This window comes from Stenella coeruleoalba, assembly GCF_951394435.1.
Source record: "Stenella coeruleoalba genome assembly, chromosome: 3".
Classification (NCBI taxonomy): Eukaryota; Metazoa; Chordata; class Mammalia; order Artiodactyla; family Delphinidae; genus Stenella; species Stenella coeruleoalba.
In genome coordinates, this window is record NC_137148.1 from 29,946,879 (window position 1) to 29,962,317 (window position 15,439).

The following is a 15,439-nucleotide window of genomic DNA, read 5'->3' on the forward strand; positions in this document are numbered from 1 at the left end:
TGCTAGAAGAGCTAGTTAGCTCACCTTGGGTGGTGGGCCTTTGGTAGTTTTCTTACAGCTGGCCTCAGAATATGAGATCTTCCTCTCAAGATCAATGCCAATATCACTTTTAGATTCTCTTTTGACATCTGAGCTCTTTGGGGGCCATCGTCTCTTTTCCGGGAGAATTTTGCATTGTGAATAATAATTCTAGAAGGCTTTGGTCTGCCAATCTGTTCATGACAGAGTTTGGAGATAGGGCAGGAACGTTAGTAAAACTTTACTATTTCAAACACCAACATCCACCAAAAGTTAAAGTGGGTGATTTGGTCTAAAGATTACTTCAGATTGTGCTTCATTCTTTTACTCTTAAATATTTTCTGGCTTCTTAATATTTTCAATAATTTTTTTCAGATTAGATATGAACCAAATTCTTAAAACAGGTCTTTAGCTTTAACTTGTGAATGTCTGACCTTCAAAAGTGAAGCAGCGGGGCTTCCCTGGTGGCGCAGTGGTTGAGAGTCCGCCTGCCGACGCAGGGGACACGGGTTCGTGCCCCGGTCCGGGAAGATCCCACGTACCGCGGAGCGGCTGGGCCCGTGAGCCATGGCCGCTGAGCCTGCGCGTCCGGAGCCTGTGCTCCGCAACGGAAGAGGCCACAACAGTGAGAGGCCCGCGTACCGCAAACAAAAAACAAAACAAAAAAAAACAGTGAACCAGGTATGTGTTCTTTCTGAGGCTCCAGGGTGCACATTGTGTCTTAGTTTAGAAAGTGAAGTGATATTTAATCTTCCAAAGAGGTATTTGTTGTATAGACTCCCCAGGGAGAAACAGTGAACCCCTGAAGGACTCTTTTCTTGAGCTTTCCACATTAGGGGAGAAAAAGTATTTTTTCTCTCTTTTTTTTTTTTTTTTTTTTTTTTTTTTTTTGCGGTACATGGGCCTCTCACTGCTGTGGCCTCTCCCGTTGCGGAGCACAGGCTCCGGACGCGCAGGCTCAGCGGCCATGGCTCACGGGTCCAGCCGCTCCGCGGCACGTGGGATCCTCCCGGACCGGGGCACGAACCCGCGTCCCCTGCATCAGCAGGCGGATTCTCAACCACTGCGCCACCAGGGAAGCCCCAGAAAAAGTATTTTTAAAAAATGCATCTTTGTTTGTAGCATTCAACAAGGACGGTTAATTTTGATCACCGTAAACATTTTTGTTAAGATATTTCCTAGATTCTAGAAATCTTGTTAAAATACCAAAATAAGAATACTATGAGATAGTTGGCTGAGAACGAGCAATTTTGACATTGCTCGTGACATCTATGTATTACATAATGTCACCAAGATGCCAACTTTGCAAAGTTTGCTTCGGATCTAACAAATCCTGTTAGGAAGTTCTTCTGGATTTTATGGTTATTTTTGCAGAGTAATCAATAATAAAGAATCTGTTCTTTTGCACTAAAAATCTGGTAGCCATAAAAGTTTTTATTAGTTCTGGGAATATCAATCAATGTGCTTAAATAAGTGCCCACTAATGGAACTCAGCTCTGCAGAGGCAGTGAGTTGCTTTACTGAAGGGAAGCAGGCTTCCCTCCACCCTTCTCCCTCTAACTGGTCGAAAGGGCAGAGTGGAGAGGGCTCTGAGAAGTCTATGTATCAGGCTGTGAGAACTCGTTTTCAGGGAAGACTCTTTTCGTTGCTGGGCTCGGTAATCAGAAACCTGAATTGCTTACCCAGAAAAGCCATCTTTGCATATGCAGAGCATTTCCTCTTAACTTGATGCTGAGAGCTGGCTGACCTCAGCACACTGGCTTCACCTCTGACGCTGCCTGTCCCAGCAGAAAGCTGAAGAAAAAAATGGCTTTTGTTTATTCATTTAACAAATGAACTGAAAAAAAGCTAGATGTGGACTTCATTAAGTAAAATCAACAAAATCTTTCCTCAACTCAAGCTCTATATTTAGTTAACCTAATTCAAAAGAGAATGAAAATGTAGATAAAATGTTGTGTCCTAACTTAGGCTCTTTAAATTCGCACCATGTCTACTGAAAGGCCATGAGTACAGCATAGTGGGTGAGGGTCTGGGCCCTGGAGCTGGGTATGAAGCCCACCTCAGCCACTCAGCTGACCTTGAGAAGAGCTTGACCTCTCTCTACGCTGACTATGGCTCCGACCTATACAGGTTTGTGGTTTTGGCAGTTTACCTACTTTGTCAGTGACTGGTTCTCCATCTGTGAGATATGGGTAGTACCAGTCCTGGCTTCCATGGCATCTGTGCTTGTGAGAACTTGGCATCTTGCATGTGCTGAAGACTGTTAGCTGTTGTCATTAAGCATGAGAACCTGAAGCATGTTTTCATTTAATGTCTTTCCCACCTTTGTTACTGATGGTTTCCAAGGATTAAAATGTGTGCACTGGAGGGAAAAGGCAGGCTACTTTAATTAATAAATTCTATATACATTTAGTTAAATAATTCCATGAAAAGGGACTTGGTGTAACCACTTTAAACAGTGACTTGATACTGATAACCATATTGTGGGATCCTCAAAAAGTAAGTGGACCTGTGGAAGGTTCCGAAGGTGCCTCTGGGACATCTCTAGCAGATCCAAGGTTAGTACTCAAGTGCTTCTACGATTTGGGGGGTTAGAGATGCTGAAGGCCAGGTGCATTTGAGAATTGTCTTCAAGCAAGCTAGTAGAAAGAGCACTGGCTTTTGTTTGGAAGCCCCCGGGTCAACCACTTACTAGCTCTGTAACCTTGAGCAAGTTAACTAACTCCTGAGTATCAACATATTCATCTTTAAAATAGATATGATAATACCTACCTCATGAAGTTGTGATGAGGATCACACCACCATTAACACATAGTAAGAGCTCAATAAAAATTGCCCTTCCCCACATAATCTTTCCTAAGCGTAGAAATGGCTCGCTTGATAAACCCAGAGACAGTAAATAAACCAAAGCACAGTCAGGGACAAAACGGATTCAAAGTGTATTTGCAATGTGCTATCACTCTAAACATCCCGTCTCTTCAAAGCACTTGACTTAAAACTATCCCTTATAAATAAATGATGTCATCTTTCTGCAGTTCCTACTATAAAAAAGAGCTTTTAGAAAATGTGGTTTCTGTATTGGAGACGGTAAAGAAACAGAGACATTCTAGGGTAGATGCCAGGACTACACTTCCAAGCAAGACCATCTTGACTGGAAGGAGACAGATGAAAAATTTCACCACCTCTTGAGACTTTGCCTCCTTGACTGTCTTTCTGTTGCTCTGTATCATTAGTAGAGCAGCTATCTTACCAATTTTTTCTGAATTATAATTTAAATGGGTATTTCTGGACTAGGCAGGATCCTACCCACCCTTGAAAATATTGTTGTACGTGAGTAAATACATTTCTAAAACTGTATTTAGAAAGGGTCTTGTAAAACCAAGCTTGTTCTTAAATTGTTATTTGAAGGATATCTAAAATTCCTACTAGCTTGGTATGGTCAAATTCCAGAAGACCAAAATGAGTTTCTTGGGCTTACTGTGCATATTTTTTGTTACAATTGAATGACAAACGTTTTAATGCATGTAAATAAAAGTCACAAAACATAACCAATGCCAGTGAAAATACATTTGATTGGAAGTAAACTTTATAATATTTATTTTATTCCTTGCATACTTATTATAAGATAAAGCACAGATTTTAGTAACTTGACCTTTATATGAACAAGTAGGAAAGAACCAGATATAACCAGAGCTTTTTATAATTCCTATGTGCTGTTAATACTGTTGTATTGAATAATGTACACTGAGAATTGAAATTAAATACCTTACCCCAAACAGAGTTCCAGGGAGATTAAAGATTTAAGATTTTAAAACCAAGCAAACTATCGAAAAAGGAAAAGTGTATTGAAGATTTCTCAAGCTTGGGAGGGTGAGGGAAATTAAAGTTTATGACTCTTGAAGAAATCACTTAATAAAAAAGATGTGTAGACATTATTTGTAGAACACCTGTATATTTTAAGTAATAATATATGGCAAGCAAATTAGAAAAAAACTATAGCAAATATTATTTTAAACATAGGCAAAGGGTAATTATCTCTATTATATAAAGAATCTATACCAAATATACACACACATACATAAACTCTTCAACTATCAGGATTTAGTAAATGACTGGTGAAAATACAATTAGGAGGAATGGTCATCAGATATTAAGTAAATTCAAAAGAAAACTAATATACAGACTATTTACTCATTCAAAAATTCTGCTTCTTTTAACAAGTTTTTATGATAATATTCCATTCCTAGAGATATGGTAAATAAAGTCTTCTCATTCACTAATGGGGTATTAAACTGCTGGGCCAATCCACTGGGAAAGCAATTTGATAACATGAATTGAGGTAGTCATATGCTTTATTTTTTTTTCTTCCAGTTTTATTGAGGTGTAATTGACATACAGCACTGTATAAGTTTAAGATGTACAGCATGGGAATTCCCTGGCAGCCCGGTGGTTAGGACTCTGAGCTTTCACTGCTGAGGGCCCGGGTTCAATCCCTGGTCTGGGAACAAAGATCCCGCAAGTCTTGCAGCTCGGCTAAAAAAAAAAAACAACAACAACACACACACACACACACACACACACAAAGATGTACTGCATAATGATTTGACTTGCATACATCATGAAATGATTATCACAAAAAGTTTAGTGAAAGTCCATCGACCAGTGATTGAACCCATGCCCCCTGCAGTGGAAACACGGAGTCCTAACCCCTGGACCACCAGGGAATTCCCAACAGCTTTCATATACAACGTACAGCAGTGTTAATTCATCATGTTGTCCATTACATCCCTAGTACTTATTTGTCTTATAACTGGAAGTTTATACCTTTTGACTGCCTTATCCAATTCCTTTCCCCACACACCCCCCCTCTTGTAACCACAATTCTGATCTCTATGAGTTTGTTTGTTTTTGAAGTATAATTGACCTACAACACTATGTTAGTTCCTGGTGTACAACATAGTGATTCCATGTCTCTATACATTTCCAAATGATCTTCATGATAAGTCTAGTTACCATTTGTCATTCTACAAAGATATTACATAATTATTGACTATATTCCCCACACTGTACGTTTCATACCCATGACTCATTTATTCTGTAACTGCAAGTTTATACCTCTTAATCTCCCTCACCTATTTCTCTCCTCCCCACAGCTGGTAACCAGATTCTTTAATGCACTGGTTCCCTTTCCCTGAACTACACTAAACAAAATATCTCTAGGTAAAAACCAGCCTTCATATATTCATAATGGTGTTTTTCATAAAAGTAAAAACTGCGAAACAACCAAGTGTTCAACAACAAAAATGGTAGTAAGTAAATTTTGATACAATCACTGGATCTGCTATCATGAGGCTTAAAAGTGATGTTTATGGTGACTATATATGGAAAAGTATAGTCTGCGTGATCTCTGTGTATTTAACTCTGTGAGAGAACATTCTGGAAAGAAGCTCAGGGAAGCACTAACAGTAGTTGTCTTTGCTCTACTGAAAAGACAGGAAGTATGAAAAGTAGTCAAGAATGTGAGATCTGGGTCCAAACTGCCTGGGTTTCAATCCCAGCTCTGCCACTTGAATGGACGGCTATTTGACTTTGATATGGAAGAGCTGTTGAAATTGGGCATGTTTTAACTTCACTGTTATTAGATTTCTCCATCAGTAAATTGGTGGTAAATTAGTACCTATGTCCTGGGAGTTTTGTGAGGATTAAATATATTGATACTAATACAGGTAAAGCACTAACAACAATGCCTGGCAGATAGAGAGAGCTCAGTCAGTATTAGCTATTTGCTATTTAAATGGTAGAACCAATAAAGGCAGGCTTTTGCTTCCTCTTTTCTACATTTTCCAAATCAACTTTTCTCTCCCGAACATATTACTGTTACATTGGGAAAACGCAATAAATATTTTTCTGAAGGTCTTGAAAACAGGGTCAGCTGGATTTTCTAGTCATGTAGATTCAACTCGTAATTGGGATATCACGGTATGTAATCAAAGAATGGATACTTCATGTTGCGGGAATCCAAGAATTGAAATTGGAGTTGCAGTAACAGTTGAAATGAACTTTGTGTCTCATTTCATAAGAAGTTAGGATGGTTCAGTTTCCTTAAAGGACTGCTTGCTTCCTTTGGAAAAACTCGTGTCTACACAGTATTCTCTCTCCTCCCCCAACCTCTAGCCTCTAGACTACTCAGTACTTCTCTATAACTCACATGGTTTAGTAAAATTTTTGAAAATATTTACAATAATGGAATAAGAAAATTTGGGGGGGGCAAAGAAAGTTTATTAGGGAAAGGGGAGAAGGAGTAAATTATTCAGTACATCTGTTAATTTCTGAACATTTCCAAAGGTACCAAGCATAAGTTGATTTACCTATAGAGTTAATCATTTAAATATTTTTTGAAGTTCCAGGAGCAGAATCAAATTAAGAGGAAAATTGCTTTCTCTTTCCCTTATTATCCCCTAAGTTTTCAGGGAAAACTTTTGGAAAAAGTCTCTGCTAATTTTGTAGTCTTCTTTTGCCAGCAACTAGCAAGTCTGTACAATATAGTTGCCAAGGCAATATCGGGGCCATGTAGACAGAAGGTGTGGTGTGTAGAGAGGGAGATGATGAAAATGGATTAACAGTGTGAGCAAGAGGAGTTTTTTTTTAATTGTAAAAAATAAAAGTACACTACCCTTTATAAGTGGTTATGCCAGCCGTTCTAACATCTGTTGTTACAAAAGAACTTCATTATAATAAGCCTTTTTTTTTTTTTCCTATATTGCCTTGTGTGTGGATACGTGATTTGTGTCCTAGATATGCCCCCTTTATGACTGTGTCCTGGGCCATGTCAAAACTGGTTCCCCTGCATGCAAGTTAGACAAAGAAATTTTTCATTTGCTAAGACCAGGAACATTTTTTCTCTAAGTCCTACTCGAAGCCCTGAATTCAGCCAGACCCTTCCAGACTATGATTGAAAAGACAGGCACACCCCTTGCTCCAAAGTGGCACAAATATTTGCTGCTTAAATAAATCGAGTCTCCTTAGACAGGAGTGATAGTCGGCCAAATGCTTGCTTATTTTTCTACGATTGTTACAGTTTCGAAAAAGACTCAACTTTTCTTCTTTGTTTTGTTTTTGTTTTTTCTCCTGCAGGTACAATCCTTGGATTTACCCTCCGACCATACAAAATGAGCTACCGGGAAGTCAAATACTTCTCCTTTCCCGGGGAACTTCTGATGAGGATGTTACAGATGCTGGTGTTACCACTAATCATCTCCAGTCTCGTCACAGGTACCCTATGCAGTTTTGTTCTGTTTTTTTCATGTGTGCTTATTGCAAAAGATCGCTTAGAAAAACAAACGCTTTAGGTTTCTGCTGGATGCATGCTCTGTTCTAGAAAATAAAAGTCCCTTCAAAATGATGGAAAGGAGGCTTTAGTAATGCATGAATGATTATAACTCTCGTATTTTACCAATCACAAGAGGAAACGGATTTGAACCGCCACGTAATCTGGTCTGCCTCACTACAAAAGAGGCGCACTGCTAAACACTACACAACCAGCCTTCTCTGCCCACAGCGATGTAGTTGACAACAGCGTACAACAGGTCTGTTTTCTCACCCTCTTATCCCACCCAGATAACATCTGGTTGGACAGCCTATTAGCTATTGATGCAAGAATGCTTGTTCTCAGAGCCACCACGACTTGAGCGGGAGCCTTCTTGGAAGCCTCATCAAGAGGTAATGCCCACAACACACTCACCAACTCTGCTGCCACCAACACTGTATCTTTTCCTGGTGAACCCGCATGATTTCGTTCCCTTCTCCATTGTCCCCCACCCCCGTTGCCTTTTACGCTGGTGGGAGAATGGGGAGGGGGTGGGAGATTTTCCCCATCCAGATATTTTGTCAGTTGACACTTGGATTTTCAAGGCACGGAAGCTTTGCAGGATAGGATTCTTATTTTCTATGAACGCGAAATAACGATTTACGCCTGCATGGGAAATGGTTGAAGAGTCACTGGTACCTGTGATTGGAGAATACAAACAGAACCAAGAAGTTTTAGAAAACTCTTCTCTTTCCCCACAGCACATCTCTGACTTGGAGAAGGAATGTCCATAGACACTGCCCCAGCAGGATGGTTTCTGAGTTTGTAGCTAAAACCCAGAACTCAGGTATTACTGGCCCTGTTTTTTCTTCCGTCTTTGGCTTACTGCCGACCCTTAGGCAGATCGTTCTGTGGCTCCGAGCATCTCTCCCCCCCCGCCCAGGGAGTTCTCAAGGATATTTATAATCGCCTTTCAAGATCTCTGTGTAATAAGAACAACATAGGACAACTCAAAAGTCTTGGGGCAAGATTCTGACTGCTCTATGCCTTGGAGGGCTGGCCATTACTTGGACAGAAACTATGTCAGTTTGTTTTTTTTTCAGCGCCTTGCAGATCTCTGCTGGCTTCTACTTGTTCAGGTCTTCAAACAAGTGATTGCATGTACATAAAGCTTCCATTGGAGGATGAGGTGCCCATAAAACAATCAAGTAGACAGAATGATTTGGGGCACTTGTTTTTGAAACTGGCCTGGCCCATTGCTGACCAGAGGTAATCACAGCGGCCACGATTCTTATCAGAGAAGCTAAATTCATGCTGACGTGAGGGCACATCCTCATTATCTATGTGCTGCCATTTTCCTGGGAAACAAGTTCTTGCAGAAGCACTTAGAGGACAGAACTCACATCCACTATTTTGTTTAATGGTACAGGGAGTCCCTTCCCACCATCCCTACTGGCTGGAGTCTGAATTGAGTACCTGCAGTTTTTCTGGATGCAAACTGTGGGGTTTTGGGTTCCTTTATACTGTCTCTTCAAGGGTGAGAACAGTGTTTAGAGGTTTCTGCTTTCTGGCAATTGTGCTGAAAGTCCCACTGTGCTACAGTGGGTTTTATAAGAGGAAAGCCCTCGTTTGGTACAACTAGAGGAAATATTAGCTCCCTTTAGTAGCAATCCGAGTTAACAGTTATTTGAAGTGGAATTTCCTGGTATTTTCTAATACTTAATACATCAACTTTGTTGAAGGAATAAGAGCTTTCGTTGAGTAATTTTTCTGGGAAAAAAGATAACCCACTATGATGCAATCCCTCTGCATGGTTAAAAAGAAATTGTGCGTAAACCTTGGAGAAATTATCAACATTTATAATATTGGTGTTAAAGAGAAAGGAATTATAAGCTGCAAACAACCAGTATAAAATGAACTTTTAAAATGTAACCTAATTGCAAGTTGGGAATGCTGCCACTAGGGACCATTAAAAGAGTGTCAGCTCTTTTCCAGGACTGTTAAGAGAAGTGGCTTAATTTAGCTTGCCAAAGATCTTTTTAAGGTGTTGGTCTCAAAGGAATAATTTCCAAGCTACATGGTCATTTAGATATTCATGATCAACTGGAATGAGTGATAGATTCCATAAGAATTTCTTTCATGGTTTTAAGTACAGGAATTCTAAACCAAAGCAGGGTGTGACTCAGTGTGAATGGGGGGGGGGGGCGGGGGGAGACCTATGCAAAGTACACACACCCCAGGGGATCCCTGTATGTGTTGGGAAGCATTATTGGAGAATGTGCTGGGAGACAACAAAGTCAGGGTCCACTATTTTAGAATGGAAAAGCAAACTCAGATGCCTCCAGTGGCCAAGCGGGCGACGTATATACATGAAGCTGCCCTTTCAGGCTACTTTCTGTTTTCCTACTTAGTAGAGTCATGGATACAGAGAAATATTTCTCTTTGACAGGAAAGGTAACAGAGATGAGTGTGATGATAAATGGAAAGTGACCCGCTGCAGAATAGCGTAGACAAAGGGAGGCAAGATTGTGACCTGAAAACTATCAGCTCCAGCCAATTGTTGCCATGTGTCAGCAAGGGCCAGATCTTCCAATTTTTCAAAAGAATCCAGAAATCCAAAAATTGATAAGAACCCAGATTTTCAAACATTGACATAATTAACATCTGCAGGCTCAGTCCATCCCTTGGGCTACCAATATTGGAACTCAGGTTTCAGCGTCAGTGCTATTAATTATAAGAAATGCACTGATAGATTTGTGCTCCCATCAGGCTATCTCTGGGTTTCATATGTTGCCTCATTCCACTGTTGGCAGTTCCATATCGAAGCTTAACTCAACATGGAATCAGCTACTGAACACCACATTTATTGTCTACTAAACAAATAACTGTTGGAAAACTTCTCCTCCACCTTCTGCGTATTACCACGTTGTGTCCTAGCCACGTTGGCCTTTTCTGCGCCCGACAGGAACACGAGAACTCAGCACTCTTAAGTTCAAAAGTCCCAGGGTCTGTGCAGACAGAAGCTGAAATGCATGAAGCCCTTATTGCGTTATTTCCATTTGGCATTTTGTTTTAGAAGGTTCTGTACATTTAATCACATTTAAACTCTGAGACACTGAAGTTACGTTTTCATAGTTGGAACATCCCTGTTGGTGAATTGTGGCACTAGACCCCCTGTAAGCCATGTTCTCCTTTTTCTGCATTTGAAATTTTCAATCCTTCCAAACATCCTTGGTGTGTATTAGCATTCCAGAAGCTGCCAGAGAGAAGCTGGAGAAAGCCTAATGGCTAGATTTTCACTCAAGTACCTATTTTTTTGAACAAGAAGAATACTTGTATGCCAACATACCGCACAATAAAATAGGGGATTGGCACCAATTTCTATTGATTTGGTCAAGATAAGAAGCCAGACTAGATATTTCATGCCAGAATTATGAGTTGGCTCGGCTGACTTAACCCTGATGAAATTCACTAGATAATAAGTAAACTCCATTTCAGGTTGCTCTGTGTAGACGTAACCATCACCTCCTCCTTACTTTGGAATTTTTTCAGAAAACTAGTGCTTTCTTCTTTTCTCATTCTAAGTGTGCCTTCCTTCTCAATCACTTACCTCGAAAGGAATCCTCCGTGTCTCCAGTTTTCTGGAAGGGGGACGCATCCCCTTTGACAAACATCTTCCAAATCTATAGACCAATGAACTCAATGGAATGTGGGACTTAACTGTAGTTGAAGCCAACAAGCTACACTCAGCAAAAGGCTCTCTTACCTGAGAAGATAAAAGTACAGACAATAAATGGCGTACCTCAAAGTATGGCCCTTAGTGTCAGAGAAATGACAGTTACAATAAAAATAATCTAAAATTTTGTCATTCCCTTAAACACAAGAGGGCAAAAAATGAGCTAGGCAATTCTTAGTATTTGGACATGTGAAAGGTTTGTGAAGGCCTTGCAAAAATGAAAGCCAAAATCACACGAGAAAAATTTAATATTTTAAACTATTCATTGTCATGACTCAGGGATATAGCTGAGGCCTTTGTGAAATACCCCAGGCATCTATGTACAAGAAAAGGGACTGTAGATTTCTTTCCTTTCTTCCCCCACACATACATTTCATTGAAGGAGGGAAAAAAAATATCCATCTCGGGTAGGGAGGAGTTTCTTTGGGCCTCCTTTTCATTCTCTGTAAAACGAAGGTGTTAATGGTACCTATGTCATGGGTCTGTTGTTCTGAGGAGTTATGCCTGGCACACAGTATGTGCTCAATTAATGGTAGTTATCGGCAGTCAGAGTAGCAGCAGTGAGAGCTGTCCTGGTCCACATTGTATAAGTGAAAATTCTAGAAGAAGAAGAGAGCTTCAGTTCAGGGGCATGTAACTAAGCCTCCAGATTCCTCACGTCTCGTATGTCTGTGATCCTTACAGCTATCAGTTTCCTATTAAAGGTAAATTAAAGAAACCATGAGTAGTGGAGTAACAGCACAGGAAAATTCCTTCCTCTCTACTGGAAGGGATTGGTTTTTGCCCTGCAGTGAGGGATGGGATGACCTTATCACAGCTGCATAATTCTAAATATTATCATTGGTTATACAACTGCCCGGTCTTTCCTGAGAAACTTAGCCCCAGTGTGTGGCACCCTGGAATCCACAGGGCAGCAAATTCCACGTGCTGCTCACATGCCGAAAGCGGCTAATCAAAACGTTGACAAACTGAGTCTGTCTCAACACTCGAACACACTTCATGGCAGCCTGGAAACAAGGTACCGAGAAAGCAGCTTCAGCCCAGCTCATTTGAAGCCAACCATTGGCCCCGCTTTATTTTCTATCTCCATCTGTTTACAAACGTGGGAAGGGAGGCTAAATAACATCCCTCTAGAGGGAGAGGTTGTAAGATCTAATGGGAAGACCCATCTGAGGGCTAAAGAGATCACCCGGCTTTTTTGCATCCTATAGAAAGGAAATCTGGGAAATTAAATGCTTTTTATTTATTTTTAGTGGATTTGGGTTTTGGTAAAGCATAGACAAATTTATTTAAGTCTAGCTGTCCCAGAAAATGTCTACCATTCTGTCGCAGACAATCTCATTCACTAAGCACTTGTTGAGCTTTTTTACGTACCAGCCACTTTTCTAGGACCTGAGGGTCCCAAATGAGGAAGACAAGACCCCTGACCTCAAGGAGTTCAGAGTTTGGTTGGGAGATAGACTCATGATTGCAGCGTCACGGGAACAGTGACCCAGGGAAGAAGAGCCCAGTGGAGGACAAAGTAGGGACTGAGTATCAGGCCATTCCTCTTCCTGAGTCTCCAGTTTTCAGGCTCCCCAGTCAGCAGCTTGTTGTTGCTTTCCTCACACCTGGCTCACCGTTAAACACGGTAAGAGCCAGAGGGGGGTGCCCCGTGACGTTCCCAGCAAAAGTAACCCCGGGGAACATAGCCTCACAGATGGGAAGTCAGAGGGAAGAGGCACCTAACAGGGTTTCAGTCACAGAAACTTTCCGTTTCAGAGCAGAGCCACTCAGCTTTCAGAAGGAGAGGCAGGAGACTGAGGCTGTCCAAACTGGAAGGCAGAGAGAGGTGACGCTATGCATCCCGACGCCCAGGACAGGAGCCCCCCTCTCCAGCACCCCGGAAGGTGGCCATCAGCTGCCTCCTGAAAGTTTCATGCTTAGGTGGTCCGAACTTGAGTTGCACTTGTCTCCTGCGAGGTCCACCTAGTGGTGCTAATTGTGCCCCACGGAGCACAGTTCTTCAGCCAGTTTCAAGAGGGCATCTGAGCACAGCCTAGAATTTCTCTCCCAGTTCTTCTCATGTGCCCAGTCCTTCTAGGCCCCTTACCAACTGGGTTGCCCTCTCCTGAATCCCATTGTTTCCTCAGAATTGAACCCAGAGCTCCAGGTGTCACGTGACTGGGTAGGGAGAGTCACCAGGAACCAATCCTCTGCTAATACCAGCTGGGGTTGGGTCAGCTGCAACAAACCACTGGCTCAGAGGGGTTCAGCCTGTGCTAACCTAACCCCTCAGAATTGAACGTGTATGGAAAAACTTTTGTGGTAAAAATGGAACAGTTCTTGAATTGAAAGATCAGAAGCCCCAGGCTCAAGGCTTTGTGTGAGATTTGACTTTCCAGAAGGCTTGGGGTTCTGTGAGCTGGGATTTTTTTTTTTTTTGGCCACACGGCTTGTGGGATCTTAGTTACCCAACCAGGGATTGAACCCAGGCCCTCAGCAGTGAAAGCACGGAGTCTTAACCACTGGACTGCCAGGGAATTCCTGGGAATTTTTATCTGTGAATTTCAGCAGCTTCAATGTAGCCTGTGGTTTTGATCGGTTCTGGTTTGTAAGACATTTTTGAAAGTTTCTTTAATAAAATTAACAAGAAAGAAAAAGTTAAAACTTCTTTTAAAATTAAATTATTCTCTAAGAAAAATAAGATTTTTTTCCCCTATGTTACCAATTTGGTGATTTCTTTCAAACTACTGTGGAACTACAGGTCTGTGGGCCGTGTTGGAAAGAGATGCTTTTCTTCTGCTGATGTGATAATGGTTTTCAGTAGAGCAATGATGGATCCTGATGAATTCTGACTGGAGATTTGTGCTTAAGGACCCACACAGACACCCAGTCTATGGACTTTGATTTGAATGGACTTCTGCTAGGAGAACTGCTCACCTTGGGAATGACTAGGAACCTGCATTCCATTACAAAAGACTTCTGTGTGTCCCATAAAGCCAAGTAAAAAGATGCTGGAGTTTCTACCAGCAGAAAGAGACAGACATAGAGATAGAGAGAAAGAGAGAAGGTTCTGTAGCCAGACAAGGCTTTCTGTGGCAATGCCATGGGTTGTATGTCTGCAGGGGACAGTACGCCATCTTCCCTCTGTTCCGTGTTTAGTGAGTATTTCATGATAAGCAGAAAGAAGGCTTTGGGGTGACGGTATTCTCTGCTGAAGGATTGATCTGCTGGAATGATCCAGCCGATTCTGAGTCTGGGTAGAATCTAGGTTCTCAAGCCTTATGTTTGTGCAGATTTATTTCTCTAGGCAAGATAATCTTCTTTTTAGCTTCTTCATGGAGATCTTTGTAATAACCCCAGATCCCCAGGCTGGAGGCCAGCGCACTACCCGTAATTGCACTTGTTTTGCTAACCCAGCAACATCTACATTATCAGTTAGTACTGCTTTCAAATGTCCATTTCCTGCACTCCCTCGTATGGGGAAATAGGTTTTGCTGTCTTTCTATTTAATTTTTTAAACAATTACTTGAGTTTCCATCTGAGTTTTCCTCAGAGGGAAGAAACTTCCCCTAAATTACCAAGGGGGTTTCCTCTCACAGGGCACTGGATGAAGGGAGGCCAGTGTCTGAGCTCTGTGGTGCTGGGGACAAGTAAACAAGTCAGAAGAAGCTCCTGGCTAATCATTTAGAAAGAATTCTGTAAGAGCATGATGGCAAGCTGATTGTAGGCCTCCTAGATCCAACCTGTTGAGATGATATTTATATTACCAGGACCTGTCAGTGCTGTTGGGTGGGGGGGGGGGGGTGGGGGGGGGAATAAACACACACACACACACACAATCTTGTGTCATCTATTATACCCCCGGACCCTCTCCCCCACCTATACTCCTTCCCACCACTGGATTATTTTGAAGCAAATACGAGATACTTCATTATGTTTCTAAAAGCAAAGAACACATAAGACAGGAATAATATTTTAAGACGATTTTAACTTGTTTCATGTTTCTTTAATGTTCTACACACACACACACCCCCACACACACCAAGAGTTGTCAGTCACTTAAAGAAAGTGTTGCCAACCAAGCTCTTTACTTTCTTTCCGTTTGTTGTATAAACTTCTCTACCAGTGCTTTACATTAATTACCAATGCTTCCAGAGAGCACGATGCGTCTCTATCTAGTAGGAGATAATGCAATAAAATGTCGATGCTATGAAATCTGGGAACACAGTTTTTCATTATAGCACAATATGAATATGGGTCTGTGCACACATAGCATTGTATGTTTGTTTTTTCCAAAGTTCTTCTGACTCTGAAAAGTACTACAGTCGGACTGTTGCCTCTACTCTTTTTAATTTGGAACTTTTCCAGAATTTCTTTCTGTACTTTAAGGTTTC

The 15,439-nt window shown here is 41.4% G+C and overlaps 1 protein-coding gene across 2 annotated transcripts in view; it reads left to right on the forward strand.

Moving 5' to 3' along the window:
• The window catches only part of SLC1A3 (solute carrier family 1 member 3), a 75,497-nt gene that overhangs the window by 13,715 nt on the left and 46,343 nt on the right, over positions 1-15,439 (forward strand). The window contains exons 1-2 of one of the 2 annotated variants that reach the window (XM_079918746.1): positions 7,260-7,290; positions 7,636-7,737. Coding sequence is in view for 1 of the 2 variants with exons in the window: in XM_079918745.1 (XP_079774871.1) it covers positions 7,153-7,290 (138 nt within the window). In the remaining variant the exon portion in view is untranslated. Of the gene's footprint in view, positions 1-7,152; positions 7,291-7,635; positions 7,738-15,439 lie in introns of those variants that run through there. The other variant, XM_079918745.1, reaches the window with a different exon arrangement.